General features: G+C 38.1%; 1 protein-coding gene and 1 pseudogene across 1 annotated transcript in view; one reads left to right on the top strand and one right to left on the bottom strand.

The window, feature by feature from the left end:
• The window catches only part of LOC126412870 (fat-like cadherin-related tumor suppressor homolog), an 894,730-nt gene that overhangs the window by 738,442 nt on the left and 136,500 nt on the right, over positions 1-19,788 (top strand). Inside the window, exons 7-9 of the mRNA XM_050082746.1 lie at positions 4,594-4,695; positions 5,589-5,741; positions 16,562-16,775. Of these exons, the coding sequence (XP_049938703.1) occupies positions 4,594-4,695; positions 5,589-5,741; positions 16,562-16,775 (469 nt within the window). The remainder of the gene's footprint in view (positions 1-4,593; positions 4,696-5,588; positions 5,742-16,561; positions 16,776-19,788) is intronic.
• Positions 12,971-13,088, bottom strand: LOC126413417 (5S ribosomal RNA; annotated as a pseudogene).

Below are 19,788 nucleotides of genomic sequence, written 5' to 3' on the forward strand. Positions count from 1 at the left end.
TCTGTCCCATGTATTTGGAACCAAAAGTTGTAGTTGTGATGAAATCCACTGTTACCATGTGTATTGCCCATCTTCCACTTGACAGTCACGCTACATCCAGCACAAGGCTAACATCCCAGTCAAGTGATACAGTGAATGCGTATTTGCTGTGATAACAGAAGTACTTTCACTCCAGTTGGCAACCTTCTCAAATTTAGTTACTCATGAGGTTGCGCGCGCGCGCAGGTAGGTGTGTGTGTGTGTGTGTGTGTGTGTGTTTGTACTTGTAATGAACAAAAATAATTCAGCTTTACATGATCGTTATTCTTCTTAAAAATTGTCATTCTGATGAGCTGGGTGACCTAAACACAAATAGTTTCCCCCTTTTTTTTTTTTTGATGTGTCCATTACATTTGTTACTGTCTTTATAATTGTTGGTGAACTTATTCCAGAATTGTACCTACAAGTCATAAAGGAAAGCATCCCAAAGGATCAACCAAAAACGGTAGAAGAGGAATGGGGTAGATTCAAGGGAACAGTAGTAAGTGCAGTGGAAAGCAATATGTGGGAGGACAAGCAACCAAAAGAGATGGAATGATAAAACAAAGGATATAGTACAGAAGAAGAATTGGGCATTTAGGGTATTCAGAGACAAGAGAAGAGTATAAGGCAAGAAAGAAAGAAGCAAGTGGATGGAACAGTGGACCAGAATGATGGAGGAGGATAGTGAAGGTTCAAAAAAGGTGTTATATGGGATGATTAAAAGTAAGAAAAGAATGGTACAACAGATTATGCTCAAATGGTGATCAAAAGTGAGCAAGATGTAGAGAATAAGGAGGAAATTGAGAAAATGTGGAAGGAGTATTTTGAAGAACTCCTGAACCCGAATGGAGACCTGGATGAGGAGGAACAAGCTGAGGAGAAAAAAAGAGGAGGAACAGCAAATAGAAAAAGACTTACATGGGGAGAAGTGGAAGAGGCATTGGGCAAGATGAAGGAAGGGCAGTCACCAGGGGGATGAGCTAAGTGTAGAGATGATGAGAGCAACAGGAGAGGTGGGGATACAATGGCCATATCAAGTAATGAAAATTGTGTGGAGACAGAAGACCGTCCCAAAAGACTGGAAGAAGTGAATAGTTGTCCCAATATTTAAAAAGGGAAATAGAAAAGAGTGCAAGAACTATTTGGCTATAACATTGATGAGTCATTGTGAAAAATTTTTGGAAACATGAATTTGGGCAAAATTAGAAGGAAGAATGAGAGAAGAGCAACATGGCTTCAGAGCAGAAAGGTCCACAGTGGAACTAATTTTGCTGTAAGACAACTGCAGGAACAGAACTATGCATATGGAATAGATCTACTAATGACCTTCCTGGACATTGAAAAAGTGTATGATAGTGTATGTAGAAACAATGTGTGGAAAGCCCTGGAGAACAGAGGAGTAGCAAAACAAATTATTTGGAGGATAAGAGAAATGTACAATGGAAGTGCGAGCTGTGTGAAAGTGGGAGGAGAGAGATCAGCCTGGATTGAACAGAAGAATGGCTTGAGGCAAGGAAGTTCACTTTCATCATTACTCTTCATTGTAGTGACAGATGATACAATGAGTACAGTAGCACAAATAATTGGTGAAAGCAAGAAGAAAGCTATGGTGTTTGTAGATGATTTGATGATTTGGGGGAATAAGGAGGAGGGAGTACAAGAGCAGTTGGACGTGTGGGAACGAACAGTACAGGAATATGGTATGAAATTTGGTGTAAGTAAGAGTGAGATGATTATCACAGCTAGAAAGAAGGAGAGAGGAACAACTGGAATAACGATTGGTGGGTAACGATTGAGGAGAGTGGAGAGTTTCAAATACCTAGGAAGCCTGATACAGGAAGATGCGAAAAAGACAGAGAGATAAATGAGCGGGGGAGAAAAGCAGAAGCATTTTGGAAGAGTGTCAGAAGTCTGATATGGAGCAAGTATGTACCCCAAATCATCAAAAAGGTTGTGTACCAGTCAACTATATCCCGATCCTGACACATGCATTAGAAACCTGCGTTATGAAAGGAAGAGAAGGCTGAGATGGTATGGACATGTTAAGAGAATGGAGGGGAAGAGGATACCCAGGGGGATACACGAGATGGAACTGAAAGGAAAGAAACCAAGAGGAAGACCAAGAGACAGATGGCTGAAAGGAGTAGAGGAATGTGTCCAGAAGAAAGGAGAAGACTGGACCAAGGTGAAGACAGAGTGATGGTGGCAAGACAGAAGACGATGGAGAGGCTTATATTCCATACAGACCCAGCCAGAGGCTGGAAACTGTCCAAGATGATGATGATGTGAGTCTAGCACTGTAGACCAAACCACCACCTCATGTATGACTTGTTTTTCATTGATCATTAATGGTTGTGATGATGATATATGGAGATTTTTGTGATTGAGTGATATATTGAATATTTTGCACATTTCCAGGTTAGGTTAGGTTAGTGTTGTTTAACGTCCCGTCGACAACGAGGTCATTAGAGACGGAGCGCTAGCTCGGGTTAGGGAAGGATGGGGAAGGAAATCGGCCGTGCCCTTTGAAAGGAACCATCCCGGCATTTGCCTGAAACGATTTAGGGAAATCACGGAAAACCTAAATCAGGATGGCTGGAGACGGGATTGAACCGTCGTCCTCCCGAATGCGAGTCCAGTGTCCAACCACTGCGCCACCTCGCTCGGTGCACATTTCCAGTGTGGTGAATGTTGCTAATAGTCATGATAGGAAAAGTGTATAATATTCTTTATTTGGAAGTTATGTTATATTAACTCTGTAGATTATGTGTTCTAATTTTTCACGGTTGCTTCTAAACTTAAAAATTTCATCGTCAATATAAAATGCTTTTAAACACAAAGCTGTTTATTTTTGCGCTACAGGATACACATTAAGTATATACAGGATACACATTAAGTATGAAGATCAGTGAAAAGTGCTTAAGTTTCTGAACATGACTCTTTCCCCTCTCTGCCTCCACCCCTGCCCCAACATAGCTCAATTTTATTCAAATCACCTTTCACAATATTCCAAAGATATTCCACTGATACTTTTTGAGGTGTGTATCAACATTGCATTTACTACTGCAAAATAAAATAAAAGTTGAAGAAAAAGACTACTTGAGGTTTAACATTGTGTTGAGATAATTAAAGACAAACTACAGACAGCATCTATGTTTTATGGAGCCATTCTGACACATTCCCAAAGTGATTTGGGGGAACCAAGAAAAACTCAGTCAGGCTGGCCAGATAAAGATAGGACTTGAGAAACAACCTCAAAATTCCATAATATAAATATCTAATATTATGTGAAAGGTGCCCCAGTGTTGCTTGTTAATTTCCATAATGATGCAAGGTGCTTTCTAGGAGAAAACACAATTTCTTTAGCACGAACAGTAATTTTTATTCATCCCCTCATGAAAATGAATTTTTAAAATGTATACAATTTGTTATCTCAATCAGTTACCACTTGAAATTGAATAAAAATATTGAAGTATCATTCTGTGCACTTTTGGCAGTCAAATACAAGCAAAGGTGAATACATTTAATTTTTTGCTTTACTTTGTTATTATAGTTTGGGGTATTATAATGAATCCATATTTTATTTATTATTGATGTCAAGAACTTCAGGATGCTTATCTATATTTAAAGTAAACTAAAAACTGTAACAGCTCTTGTTTGATACATCATAGTTTCCATATGACACATGTGATGCACTTTCACAACCTGTATTACAATACATTCATCTTCCCTCAAATGTCATGCTTATTGAAAGGGGAAACACTCATAAAATTTTTCATCTTTAGTCATGATTATCTCCATAGTTTCTAAATGTGATACCAGTATGGCATTAGTGCTTTTTAGGAACTACTTGGCCACACTCTTTAGAGTGCTGCTTCCACAAAATACTACAGCATGGATCAGTGTTCACCGTAATATTACAATCTTAATACAAATTCCAGCCATTCTCCTCAAGCACATTCTTAGAGACATACTGTTCTCAACTTTAAGTGGTAAATTATAAATAGTTTCTTCTGTTTGCTTCAAGCTACTCACTGAGACACATTATGTAATCTTTGTGGACACCAGCTTGTTTTACCAGTATGCTTCTGGAAATGACAGGCTTTTATCTGTATTTTTCAGTTAACTCCGATGAAATACTTTGCTCCTACGACTATTTAGCTATATATTAAAAAAGAAAAAAACAATTTTTCTATTTCTCACCTAGAGCAAGGGTGACGGTTTATTAAAATTTAGTTCTCTGTATGGCATTCTCTTGGTGCAACTCCAGTGATTTCAGTTTTTTGTTGTAATGCATGTCATTTCCCAACATTGTTATCATTATAAACATTGCAGTTACTCATGCTCCAAACAGTGATTTTACAATGTGTGTGACTGCCATTGTTAAGAAAAAAGGTCACCACTTTAATAGTGCTGACATACATACCGTGCTACAATGCTCTTAATCTGAAACTCAGATACCTGTTGAAATAAAACACATGAAGGAGGTGGCTCTCTTGCAATTAGACTGCTGCCTTATAAAACTAAAGGATGGACATAAACCATCATATCATTCTCTTTACATCCACACAGAATGAAACTGAGGAGTTGGACGTAGCAGTTGATTCGTTTCTTGAAAATGGAACTTGGGAGACTTACGATTCCGACATCTATTTGGGAGAGCCTATGCTGAGGGTAAGGAAAGGAATGCAAGTGTGTACTGTGTGTTTGCTTTGCATGTATTGTGCATGTGAATGTTTGGAATCAATTATGAAAACCTGCTTTAGCCCTTCTGTGTGTGGTTTGGTGAAGCATGCAGAAAAAGTGGCTTTCTATATATTGGTTTGGATTTTTGTATGTAGCTTGTCATACTGGATTGTATTTAGTGCTTTGAGCTAACTTGCTTATGAGGTTGTCTTATCAGTGCTTCATGAGTTATTGTATGGCACTAGAAATATTAACCAGGATATTTGGTAGTTCTTTGTATTGCTCTAAGGATGTAGATTTTATTTTGGGAATTGTGCAATATAACCATTGAATTTTAAATTTCTTATCAAAACGTTGATTACTAAATTGATGCTGAAGATATATACCGTTAAATTAATTGATGCTCAACGTTGTTCAATTATGTAGTTGTGTGGAATATTTATGCAGTAACATACTCAGAGACATTTGGTTTTGTACAACATGTATCATATGTGTCAGTAAGCAAAAGTCTTATTTGCATGCAGCTGTTGTGTTTAAAGAATGCTTTGCATAATTGTACTTCAAAAATAAAAATATGTAACTGGGAAGATGTGATATTGTGGCAAAAGCACACTTGGTTTCTATGTTTTAATCTGTAACATTTAAAACCTCCAGATTAAAATGTGCTGCTCGTAACATTTTTGTAACACAGCTCTAAACTTCTGAAAAAGAAAACTCATTCCTAACTCTTAAATAAAGCTTCAGATGACTTCAACATCAATAAAGTTTTAGAATGTGTAACATGGTCAAAATATTTACAAAATAATTAGTGTTGTATAAGTTGTATAAATTCTGTCATTTTAATTTCCAATTGCCCAGTATGATATTGAAATACTTCACAGGTGTTGGGATTTGATGAAGATGAAGGTCCAAATGCTGACTTGCAGTACAGCATTAAATCTGGTCGTGGTATAGGAAAATTCAAGATTCATCCCAAAACTGGTATTGTCTACTCATCACGTGATTTTCAAGCAGGCCAGGAATATGATCTGAGGGTAAGCAACAAATTATTTACCTGTCTGATCATCAGTTGTGTGTTCAATTAATATCTGAGTGTGACCATGCATTACACTTTGTAATACTGAGTCATGATTTACTACAAACACCTGTGTTTCCATTATGGGTCATTTGTGTACCTTTTAGTCATAAAACTTATCAGCATATTTCATAAGAGAATAACAGTCTCATATCCTCACATGTGTGTGTGTCTAAAATTTTGTGTCAGACAACATAAAAGTTCACCACATGCAAATATATTTTTGCTACACTTAGTGTAAGTTTAATAATTACTTTTATGCTACACTTAGTGGAAATTTAGTAATTACTTTTATTAAGAAAAGCATCTAGTTTGATATTAGCTCATTTGCAGAAAATTGCTTAAGATTTGTGTGGCTTAAATATATATTGCAAATTTCATTAGAACAACAATGAAATATTAAGGTGCAATATTTACCATGAAAAGCAGCATTCTTTCAAATCCTAATTTCATAAGAGTAATTAAACTATATGTCTGTGTTTATGCTTGGAGGTCTTGAATTAAATACACAGTTCCTTATGTCAACCCTTCTTTTTTTAAATCTGGTGTAAAGCAGAAAGATTAACTTACCAAGCACCACTGTAATAATGAAGGGCTGTTCGTTTTGTGTTTTGTGAGAAAGCACCAACTTCACCTAACATCCTAAGTCACTAATTAAAATCCAGATGCAGCAACATTTAAAAATATGTTTCAATATGCACTACTTGCCTGGGAATATAACAAAGTACAGATTGAAATTACATGAGAACTTTATCACCCACATTGTTATGAACTCACTTTCTGAGCTCAGAAACACACACACACAACATTCACATAAGCAAGTACACATTACACACACACACACACACACACACACACACACACACACACACACACACACACACACACACACACATCACAGGCAGCTCAGATCAGAATGCAACTGTCATGCAGAACGGATGGGGTGGGGAAGGGAAAGGAATAGCAAGGTACACGTAGGGGCAGAGAAGAACACTATCTGGCAGGGCACGCAGGGACTAGACTGCCAACAGGCACAGTGTCGGGAGGCTTTGGGACAGGGAGGGAGTGGGTTCGAAAAAGGAGAGGTGCGGGGAAGGGGAAAGATGGGTGGTTGCACTGGCAGAGGGTGACAAACAAAGAGGGTGAAGGAACAAGATGAGAGAGGAGGTGATAAGACAGAGAAGGTGGAACCTGATGGGTGGAGGGTGTGGGGACAGTTGATTACTGTAGCTTGAGGCCTGGATAATTTCTAGAGCGGAGAATGTAAGGACAATTCCCATTTGCATAGCTCAGAAAAGCTAGTGGTGGAGGAGAAGATCCAGATGGCTCAGGTAGTGAAGCAATCATTGAAATCAAGCATGTTATGTTCAGCTGGATGTTGTGTCACAGGGAGCTCAGTTCTTGGCCACAGTTTGGCAGTGACTGTTCATACTGGTGGACAGCTGGCAGGTAGTCACGCCAATATAAAAAACTGTGCAATGATTGCAGTGGAGCTGGTATTTGATATGGGTGCCTTCACAGGTGGCCCAGCCTCTGGTTAGGTAGAAAGCCTAAGCATATGGAATAGGAAGTGCTGGTGGGTGGATTGGGCAAATCTTGCACCTGGGTCTTCCACAGGGATATGATCCCTGTGGCAAGGTACTGGGATTGAAAGTGGCAAAAGGATAGACTAGGATGTTTTGGAGGTTGGGTAAGTGACAGAACACCACTTTTGGAGAGGTGATGTAGATCTTGGGTAGGATGCCCCTCATTTCAGGGCATGATGATAATAAGTGATCAAAGCCATGAATAGGATGTTGTTCAGCTGTTCCAGTTCCTTATGTGGACAGAGGTCTAGATGGAGCCATCTGAGTGGAGGAGATCAGCATCCAGGTAGGTGGCATGCTGGGTTGAGGATGACCAGGTGAAACCAAAGGGAGAGAAGGTGTTGAGGTTGTGAAGGAATGAGGATGGGTATCTTGGTCCTGAGTCCAGATCATGAAGGTATCATCTATGAACCTCAACCCGTCTAGGGGTTTGTCATTTTGGGAGGTTAGGAAGGTCTCCTCTAGATGGCCCATAAATAGGCTGGCATTAGAGGATGCCATGGCTGTGCCTCAGATTTCTTTTGTATACCATCACTTCAAAGAAGTAGTAGTTATTAATTGGATAGAGTTACTAGGTGTGTGAGGAATGAGGTAGTTGGTTTGGAGTCTGAAGGACATGGGGAAAGGTGGCATTCAATAGCAGTAAAATCATGGACATGAGAGATGTTGGTGTACAGGGAAGTAGTACCAATAGTGACAAGGAGTGGTTCCGGAGGTTAAAGGGGTTGGAAGGCTGGTGAAGGAAGTGGTTAATATCTTCAATATAGGAGACTAGATTCAGGGTAATTGGTTGGATGTGTTGGTCAATGAGGGCCGAAAATCTTCCAGTGGGGGCACAATAACCAGCTACAGTTGTTGGGTCTGTGGATGTTGGAGAACATGTAGAAGGTGAGTGTGCAGGGTGCCTTAGAGGGCAGTGGGAAATGGATTCAGTGGAGAGGTGCTGGGAAGGGGGTGGGATCACTCTGGCAGTGTTTACAGGTGGAGGAGAGGCCTTTTGCCATGTAGTCACTGTGATTCATAACAGTGAACCTTTGGCTGCAGGTAGGATGATTGGACCAGTATTTATTTTCAGGTTGTGTATGGCTGTCGTTCCTTCTGCTGAAAGTTTGGTGTTGTAAGGAAGGGACCTGGGAAAGGATGATGAGGCCAAGTTGGAGGAAGGAATTCCTGGATGGTGACCAGGGGGTGGTTAGGTGGGGGGAGGGAGGATCATGTTTGGATGCTGGTATGAACTGGGAGAAGCAGGGTTCAATGTTGGAATTACGTTGGCTTTGGTTGGAGGGATTGGTGGCAAAGTAGTGTTTCTGTTGCAGGGATTGGGAAAAAGAGAGTAATTCTTTGACAAGTCCAAAGTGCTTAAATTTGGGTGTAGGGCTAAAGGTGAGGTCTTTGGATAGGACTGAAACTTCTGTGGGACTAAGTGTTTTGGTGGTGTGTTGGTAGGGAGTTTTTGGGGATATATTAAATTGTAAATGTCAGCTAGATAGGGTGTGTATTGCTATGAGGGGTCAATGAGGGGGAATACTATGGGTAGTGTAATGGATAGAGGTCTTTTTGCAGTACAAGGTCTATGAGGGCCAGTGACTGGTGGAATCTGAAAAGGTGAGGATCATTGTGAAGGAAGGGGTGGGATTCAGAGAAAGGAATTTTTACATATGGCTTTATTCATAAACCTCTGAAAAATAACAGAAATCAGCCTCTAGTGGATCCCCACCTAATAACACACATGGCAACTGATATGAACGGTACAACTGAAAGCACATAAAAGGAGCCAGTCAGTGCTGATGCATATATATGCATGAGTCACTGGCAGATGGCGTGGCAGAGACCACGACGCGTAGATGCCTCCACATGTGGCCTCAAGCAGCTGGCCTGTGTTGTTATAGTTGACAGTCAATTCAGGCACACATGTGTGACAACACCACACTCAGTGCAATTAACACTCACATGCATTAGTAGCAGGTTACAGCAGATAAATAAAAATATACACAAATACATAAAAAAAGAAATATGTGTTAAACTACATGAAAATATACACAAATGTGTACAGAAATGTGGGAGAAAATGAATGGATGAATTATGAAAATATGCGTGTGTTGGGAGAAGGGAAGAGAGGGGAAATGGGATCAGTTAGCTTTAGGATCATAAGTTTGTGTGGCGTGGGTAGGTATGGAAAATAAAATACTAAAATCTGCCAGGATGAAGAAAAAAGTGGGATCAATAGGAATAATTATAATTATCAATGGGCAAAATTTGGGGCATTAGATGCTGCATCAACAGTCTGTGCCATTGCATAGCCATGTGTCATGTGTGGACAAGATCGATCAGAAGTGTGTGCAGCTTGGAAGGCTGTGAATAACACGGGAAAGAAGAGAAAGAATAGACACCGTGAATAGTAATGCTATAGAGTACAGTAACAAAGGCAAATATCACTATGTTGTGGGATGGGAAATAAACCATTAGGTAGAATCAAGCAATGGAAACTCCAGGTTGGAATATCAACAATATGTTATGTTAATATTGTTATTATTATGTTATAGACAGTTGACGACAGTTATGACAGTCAGCATTAGTTATTTGTAGTACAAATATGATTAACATCAGAGAAATAATGTCTAATTCACCTCCAAAGTGAGGTAAATGGCTGTTTGTTTATTTATAAAGATGGGAAAAGAAATATCCATGGCTAGCATGTGTCTATAACAGTTTGTTCAAGCTGACATGCATAAGGTGTAACTTACAGTTAAAATTTCCAGGAAATTTATGAAAAAGTTAAGATTGACAAGGAACTGTTGATTAAAGCAAAAGAAATTAAATAATACAGTTTTGTTAGAGATTAGCCTCTTGATTGAATGATATAAGCTAATGTTCAATGTTTAATACTTCGTATATGTTCAAAAAATTCGGCATTGGGTTTGTTTATGAAACAAAATTTCTGCTAACAGTCAAAATTTTATTTTTATTTGTATTTTGCACAACACATTTCAAGAAATGAATTCCATATACATTTTGTTGTTTTCATTGCGCACTGTGCACAGAAAATTGTGTGTGATGTTTAATGTGTGCGAGTTTCTACACAAGTGGACCACAAGAAAACCTAAAGACAACAGAATGTAAACAAAATGTAAATAAAAAGAAAATTATGACTGGTAGCATAAAAATTATTTCATAATAAACCTCCATTTCATAGTGACATGCTTTCACTGATCATTTTGTTTCTAATGAACCGAACCAAAGCACTTTGTAGTATTTACATTCAAAGTCATTAATACAGTATTTTACATTAAATTAATTAACATAAGTCTCCTGGTTACTACATTGTGCATGACGTTCCCTTCACAAAATAACAGCTGATCAGGGTAAAAATTTGAAATTGCCCATTATTAATGTTGAAGAAGTTACCAACCATATCTTCCACAAGTGTGTCGTTTTCAATTTTGATGTCAAGTAAGTTATTATTCTCCTTTCTGCTACTCCTCATCACCTTCGTATTTGCTCTATTTATCATTAAGCCAGATATGTTGCCCAATCCTTTCAATAGGTCATGGAACCAAAATTTTTAGGTAATTGGTTTCAAGATGATTTTAAATGGTAGACACAACAAAACAAAAATGATGTGATATTGAAGAAAGTCTGCATTTATTTTCACACAAAGCAGGCTCCCACACTGTTTGAATTGCATGCTTTGCTCAGTTCCACAACATTCTAAAGTATGAGATTGTATTCTGGGGTAGCACAGCTGCTAGCTCAGTCACGTTCTTAACCCAAAACTGAGAGCTGTAAGAGAAATGCACCATGCTCAACAGAGAGATGCCTCTTTCAAAAGTCTGACCCTCACACTCCCCTGCATTTTTATTTTAGAAACATGTAAATAGGTGTAAGAGAATTTAAAATAGATAAATAAAACCTTTAATGTACATGAACATGATACCAAACAAAAGGATAAACTCAGTCTCCAATCAGTAAGGACACCAGCCTTTAAAACCTCGACTACAAATAGTGGTATACAAATGTACAATGGTTTGACAAATAAAATAAAAGTTATTTCCTCATTTTCACTATTTTGCAAACTCCTAAGAGCATTTCCATCACATCACCGGTTCTGTTCAATGGCAGAATTTTTAGACGATGGGAAGTATAACATACTCAAATAAAAAATATGCAATAACTGATATTGTTCCTAAAGCAAGATCTAATAAAATTAATTTATTGCACTATAGCAATAAATTTTGATATTACATGTATTCATAATACTTTTTTTTCTTTCACTTCTATTGTTCCTTCTTCCATCTTCGTTCTTCTCCCTATTCTTATTGTAGATTTTTTTAAAGATGTATGAACTCTATAAAGGTACCCCGATTTTTCTTCATTCTACTTTCCGTCACCAAGTACAATGTCAGAATTAGTTATCTGGTGTGTTTTTCCTTCCTGAAACTTAACTGATCTTCATTCAGCACACTGTTAGTTTTTATTTCTGTTCTTCCGTATATATTGTCAGCTGTTTACAAGCAGAAGTGAGATTAATCACCCAGTAATTTTAATACTTATCTCTGGATCCCTTATTGATAATATGACATTTTCTGGAGGTTTATTGGTGACTCCATCTTCCTTCTTTGAGCTGAGATCATTCAGTGCTGTGTCAAAATCTGACTATGTTACAGAACCACCTCTTTGTACATCAATTTTCTCCTCCTCCTCCTTGTCCTTCTCCTCCTCCTCCTCCTCTTCTATCACACTTCAGGACAGTTCTTCCCCATTACACTGCTCTTCGAGGTACTTGTGCCATATTTATTCCCTTTCTTCTGCTTTTGCAGATTGGCGATTCTTTTGGAAAACATGAAATACCCTAGGAATTACATTGTACCTGGAAAAAATCGAGAAAATTTCAGGGAATTTCAGGGGTTTTGTAAACTCTCAGGAATTATATATTTTTAACTTACCAAGGAAATTTAATTTTACTGTGTTTTATAAATCGCAAATTTTAATATACGTAATATTTCAAAGAGTGTTAATTATATTAATATTATTCTATATTGATTATCAATGTTTAAAACGTGTCGTTAACTACTGCTTATTGCTAGTGTATCTCAGCTGAGAGGAAAGAAAATTCATTATGGTGGTGTCCTCCATTCCCTTCCACTCACCATTAATTTACCAGGAGCATCTTATGACACCTTCTTCCTCCCCATACCTGGAATTTTCAGGGACTATTACCAATTCAAAATCATTTTTAATTAAAAAAGTTGTGATGAAGGTCAGTACTAAGATGTGAATGCTCTATCCTGAAAAATGCTTCTTTTAAGATAACTAGTTGTATCCATAACATTTTACTTATATTTTGAGACAAGTTAAGTGGAGATTGTAGAGGTAGCCAAATTAATATGTTAATCATAAAAAAGCACTCCGTCTTCAGGCCACGAGTGGCCTACCAGGACCATCCGACCGCCGTGTCATCCTCAGTGGAGGATGTGGATAGGAGGGGCGTGGGGTCAGCACACCGCTCTCCTGGTCGTTAAGATGGTATTCTTGACTGAAGCCGCTACTATTCGGTCGAGTAGCTCCTCAATTGGCATCACGAGGCTGAGTGCACCCCGAAAAACGGCAACAGCGCATGGCAGCCTGGATGGTCACCCATCCAAGTGCCGACCACGCCCGACAGCGCTTAACTTCGGTGATCTCACGGGAACCGGTGTATCCACTGCAGCAAGGCCGTTGCCATGTTAATCATAATATCTGTCAATAGTTAATGCACTTTCTTCAGTGAAATTGTTGCATATTTTTCTCCCACTGTTGCTTTCATTGATCATGGAGACATTTTAACGTATGAGGTCCATTGATTCTGATTATTGTTATCCTACATTTTACATAACCCTTACATTTGTCACTGATCTTTAAAAAAATACAGTACATGCAATTCTGTGCTGCAAAATAATGTAGGAGGTTAAATCAGTAAATGAAACGGAGTATTCTAAATTCTTAGGTGTGTATATTAATAAGAACCTGAAGTAGAAGCTGCATGCTACAGGTCTCTCAAATGTCTATGCTCTGCAACTCCTGTGTGACAAATTACATCAGATCTAACTGGATAGATAAAAAAATCTACTCACCAAGTGACGGCAGGAGAACACATGTAGGAAAGGTATTACATACGCAAATTTTTGGAGCCAGTGGCTCCTTCTGGCAGAAGGGTAGAAGGGGAAGGAAGAAGGGTGAAGGAAAAGGACTGTTGGGGTTTAGGAAGAGGGGTAGAGTTTGGCAAAGTCTCCCAAAACCCTGGGTCAGGGGAGAGACTTACGGGATGGGGTGAGAAGGAACTGCCAGAAGGAGGGCCTGGCTCCGAAAGCCTGCATACGTAATACATTTTATAGGTGAGTAGATTTTTTATCTATCCAATTACATTATATTTAAAAATTGATTATTTTTGATGATAAACTACACTAGGTGTCTGAGAAGAAAATCTCAAAACTTGGCTAACTTTTCTGATTTATGGCATCTCATTCTGAGGTAACTCAGAATAGTGTAATAAGAATAATTGTTGTGTTCATTCATGAATATAATAGTAGAAGGAGAAATGACTAGCACTACCCATTACAGAAAAAAGTGAGATATTCAGCTGTAAAAATCTTTGACCTACTATCCAGTGATGTAAAGAATTGAAAGACGTAGCAAAACTAACTTCAAACACAATTGTTCATCATCATGGCAAAAAATTGCAATTATGATTCCTGGAACATGCAAATAAGTAAACTAAACTCTCTACTGCAAGAGATATTGAACTCTTTGTGGAAATGCTGTGATCCACAATTTGCAAAATAATGTTCTCAGTAATCAGTATTTCCTGACTTTCCTGAATTACTCAGTGTTTCTCAATGCTGCAAGGATTCAAGTAATTATGCTTTCCATTTCTGTGACACAGGTTTTCTGACTACAGAATTAATTCTAAATATTTCTGGTTTGTTTGATGGTTGTGGTTCAAGTTATTATAATTCTGCTGATGTATCACCAAATGACTAAGCCTTATAATAACAGTTTAATAAACAGTTGTACTATACGAAAATTTAATTGAAAAATTTTAAAATTATAAGGAGCTAGAATGGGTGGCCTAACTTCTAAATTATAGGGAGCTAGAACAGATGGCCTGTACTTAACTTCAGGTAACAAAATTTTGAGTAATACCAATTGATACACTTAAAATTAGAAAAGATTTCTAAGGTTAGGGAAGTCTTATGTTCCTCCATCAGGGAGGAAAGAGTCCCTCTTAACCTATGGTCTAACTGACCTCTCCAACCAGTCCCTGTTTTCTCCCTAACAAAGGAACATGACAGTTCCAAAAGTTTGGAAAATTTTATGACTTTTAGGTGTTCCTTGTTGGCAGTTGTTGAAATAGCTCATTGTGAAGTTGAGTACTGGCTAGGTAATCTGTTTCAATGTGATAAATATACACACAAACTAGCTTTGTAAAATTGCTGGAAACAAAAGAATTCTTATGTGGAATAGGTTTCAAAATTTAGTTTCTCTGTTTAAAATTGTGTGGTGACGTCCTGCTTCATCTTTAACTCACATTGTGATAGGTAGGAGAAAGTCAAGGTATTACTCAGTAGAGAGACAGTATTGAAAGCAAAAGAGATACACAGAGAAATGAAGAGTGCAGAATGTATATATTGTGGGCTTTGAAGAAGAAAGGAAAAATATTGAGAAAGACAATATGAAGGTAAGATTGTATGGCAGAAGAAAAAGTTAAAAGGGAGTGATAGAAGAAGACTATGGATTTGAAGCCAAAAGGTCCTACAGGAAAATAGTTGATATTTGGTAACCTGTTTTCGAAGAAGTTAATGTAAGCCAATGGCTGATTCTGGCATTTTACCTTACAAGAAAGTTAAATTAGCCCTCTATTAGTACCAAGTGATATAAATTAATTGAAATTATTATGATCTGATGAGAGACCATCATCTGAAATCGTTGATTGGCACAATTATTTACAACAAGAGATTCCATCTCAGTCTGTGTAGGGAGTGAGATCAAGAGTACATGGAGGATGCAGGAGAGTGAGTTATCACAAGGGAGCATTCTGACAGCAATACCGTACAGTGTGTGCACAAATGCCCAGTTAATACCATATCACACCAGGCACTTCATATACACTGACAGTCAGCAGTGGCATCATAGGTTTGAGCTTCTTAAAGGTAGAAGAGGAACTGATGCACATTGTGAACACACTCCACCTCTATTATGGTGCTAACCGCCCGAAGCCAAACACCTGCAAGATATGGTCAGTGCTTTCCTCCTCATAATAGAGAGGCATGGTGAGAATTCATTGTAATGTGGCAAGGTGGAACAACTGCATCAGTGCTCACAGCTGAAATATCTAAGTGTAACACCGGTTCACACTCTCCACTGAGTAACACCAAACCTAAGGTCTGCACTGTGAACAATTGCAGGATGGATCTTGCACAAGAGATCTCTTTGTAACGTTAATAACAAGAATTTTGTGGAAAAACTTGTTCAAATGGACACAAAATGAAATTAGTCAATGACTATTGGATTTCTGTTTTTATGCTACAAAAATATTAAAGAAAAGTATTCAGTAACATGTATTTATGCCTCTTAAAGCATACAAATGGCTGTAAGGAACACTTTTGCTATAAGTGTATAGACAAAGCTTAATAGTGCAGAGTATTCTGCCTTATTCTTATGTCTCACTAATCAGTCACATTTACAAATCTTTACCTTTGCCTTAGGTTTGATAGTTTTCTTGAGTCTCCACAGTTGTTGTCTTATATTCCAGGTTTCTTTTTTGGGTTCATTCACATTACTTATCCTCATTTATTGTCTTTCTTATTTTGTTTGTGTTGCTTTTTGGTGTACAATTCATATTCATTTTTATATTATGAGCTGTGGATTGTAACTTGTACAAGAATATCTCTGTTTCTCTCCATTTAACAATTATTTCATTCTTCTTTCCTCCTGTCCAAATGGGACTGGTGGGCTAAAATCTGTAAGTCATTCTTTAATCACGGTTTATAAAATCCAAATGCCTCTTTCACAGGATCTTCTATCATTAATTTGTTGTTGCCTTTCGTTACGTGTCAGTTTTTAGCAGAAAATAGTGTATGATTCCTTTTACTGTCAGTCTTAGACTGATCAATCTTCTGAGAGTGTTTGATGATAATTGACTTAAATTTTGTTTCAGATAAGAGCACAGGATAGTGGACAGCCACCAAGAAGTCATACAATGCGTGTTTCTGTGCTTGTGGAGCCTGTCCCTACAGAATCACCTAATGCTCCACAAATTATAAACCCTAATCAACATGTGCAAGTTACTGAGAGTGACCCGGTGGGTTTCCTTGTTGCTCTAATCCAGGCCAAGGATGAGGATGGAGACATGTTATGGTACAGCATAGAAGGTAATTGCATATATACCATTTAACATAGACATCAGGAACATCTTACCCTCTAACATTCTCACATGTTCTAAAGAGGTATTCTGCCACCCACCCACCCTACAAAATATTGTAGCATATCCTTATACCTCACCCACTCCCAACCTCTTGTATCATGGGTGATATCACTCTGCAAGACCTGTGCACTGCACCCATCCAGCCCAACCACCTCCAGACACCTCACAGGTATATCCTATGCTACCAGAAGCAATGTCACATGTGAAATCAGTCATGTTATATCTACATCTACATCCATACTCTGCAAGCCACCTATAAGTGGTCTTCTTTACAGATGAACCATACATTCTTAGAATTGTCCCAATAAATAGAAGACAACCATTCGCCTTTCTTACCGAAATCCTCACATGCTCATTCCACTTCATATCACTTTGCAATGTAATGCCCAGACATTGAATGATGTGATTATGTCAAGCAGGACATAACTGTTACTGTATCTGAATATTACCATTTGTTTTTCTTATTTTTCCAAATTAACTTACATTTTTCTGTATTTAGAGATAGCTGCAATTTGTCACACCAACTAGAAATTTCCTCTTAATTCATATTGTAACCTCTTACAGCCACTCAACTTCAGCACCTTACCATACACCACAGCATCATCTGCAAACAACCATTGATTGCTCCCCAACCTGTCTGCCAAATTGTTTATGTATACAGAGAATAACAGTGGTCCTATCACATTTCCTGGGACACTCCTGACAATACCCTTGTCTCTGATGAACACTGGCCAATGAGAACAACATACTAGGTTCTATAACTTAAGAAGTCTTTGAGCCACTCACATATCTGTAAACCCATTCCACATGCTCGCACCGTCTTTAACACCCTGCAATGAGGCACTGTGTCGAACACTTTCCGGATATCTAGAAATATGGAATCTGCTTGTAGCCCTTCATCCATAGTTCACAGTATATCATGGGAAATAGGCAAGCTGAGTTTTGCACAAGCAGTGCTTTCTAAAACCATGCTGATTGTGGACATAAGCTCCTTGGTCTCAAGAAAATTTATTATATTCGAACTCAGAATTGACTTCAATGACTGCTTTATAATCTGCGACATCTGGATCCTTTCCCTCAACACCCACTTCTCTCAATTACAAGGATGGGAGTTGTCCTGGCCTCAGTGTCTGTGAAACCCTGTGCCACACCCAGCTCCACCCTTATCCTCATGATCCCAGACAAGCAGAAGAAAATGAACTTGGCAGTGACCAAATGGAGATAAGCATATATTGGTTACATTTTATGAAACTATGAGGTAATTTTACAAAATGTGACAATCCCAAGGTACTTAACAATTTCATGTCATAATCCACTAGTAATGTACTGTCTCTATGGTGATGATGGAACAAACTCTTAGGGGTCATGGGTAATGGCAACTGTATTACTGTGAGGTAATAAAACTTGATTGAAACCAGGCATGTTGTAGGATACCCTCCCATGGAATGTGAGAACATATGAACTTTGTTTGTATAATGTAACAAGTTAATTTATTATCCCCTTAGTTGCAAAAACTGTAGGTAGGTAAACATTACCAACATCAGTGTGCATCTCATGAGAGACAGAGACAGGAAAACTCCCTAATGCACTGCAAATATTGTGATATCCCATTTAACCCTTTTAGTGCCAAATACGATCTGATCGTGATCCAGATTTTCGGCGAAAAATGCCAGTAACGATCTGATCGTGATGCCTTTCTCATTCGCTAGGAAATACTAACAACTTTGCCTTCAAGCGCGGAAAAAATGAATGAGAAAGGCATCACAATCAGATCGTTACTGGCATTTTTCGCCGAAAATCTGGATCACAATCAGTACGTATTTGGCACTAAAAGGGTTAAACTTCATGCACATGTGTGGTTCCAAGTAAGGAACTCAAAAGAAGAGGATTACATTGTACACTCTTCTGTCCTTATGCTTTTCTGCCTTCTATCTTCAGAGAAAGGACTTGGTTATACCAGTAGATTAAACGAGTACTTCAACTTTTATGATATTTCTGTTGGCACTTGTTCATGTGAAGTTACAGGAGTGGAGCTATTTTATTTTGTTTGCTCTTACATATTTTGTGTTTTCATGTATGTCTGTCTTTTGCTGATCTTGTACTTTGCCTTCAGTCTTACTTTACACAACTTGCTTGTATACACGTGCTCCTGATACAATTTGATACATTTGCTATAGAGTTCATGAGAGTCATCATCACAGGAACACACTATTTATAGGTAGAGATGTTGCACTTTGGCCTTTTGTACTCTCATTCTTCTTCATAGCAAGAAAATTACACACACACACACACACAGGTCTTTTCATGACCTCAGATGTATTTAAAAATCTTGATTTGTGGTACACAGAGGGTTCAGTAGCTTAGCAAGCTTATTAACTCTCTCTTTCTTGCATGTGTATCTGTACTTCTTCTTAGTGATCATTTTTCAGCTGCCTGTAGCAGAAATTGTTGTTTTTGTAGTGTTCAGTCCAAAGACTGTTTGTGGTAACTTTCCTTGTTAGTCTAACCTAGCAACCCTTTTCATCTCTGCATAACTTCTGTATCCTTCATCCATTCGAACCTGCTTACTGTAGTCAAACTTTTTACTCTCTCTACAATTTTTACCCCCCTGAATTTCCATCCATAATCAAATTAATGGTTCCCTGATGGTTCAGGATGGCTGAAGTAGTGAGGATATAAAATGTAGACTGGCAGTAGCAAGGAAAGGACATCTGAAAAATAGAAAGTTGTTGACTCTGAATATAAATGTAAGTAGTAGGAAGTCTTTTCTGAAAAAAAAAGAAAGGCTGAGGTGTAGCCTTGTACAGATATGAAATGTGAATGATGAACAATTCAGACAAGATGAGAATACAAGCTTTTGAAATGTTACTATAAAAGGAAGCTGAAAATTCCATGGGTAGATCAAATAAGAAATGAGAAGTTACTGAATAGAATTGGGGAGAAAAGCAATTGGTGCAATA

The sequence above is a fragment of the Schistocerca serialis genome, chromosome 7 (assembly GCF_023864345.2).
Source record: "Schistocerca serialis cubense isolate TAMUIC-IGC-003099 chromosome 7, iqSchSeri2.2, whole genome shotgun sequence".
Taxonomy (NCBI): domain Eukaryota; kingdom Metazoa; phylum Arthropoda; class Insecta; order Orthoptera; family Acrididae; genus Schistocerca; species Schistocerca serialis.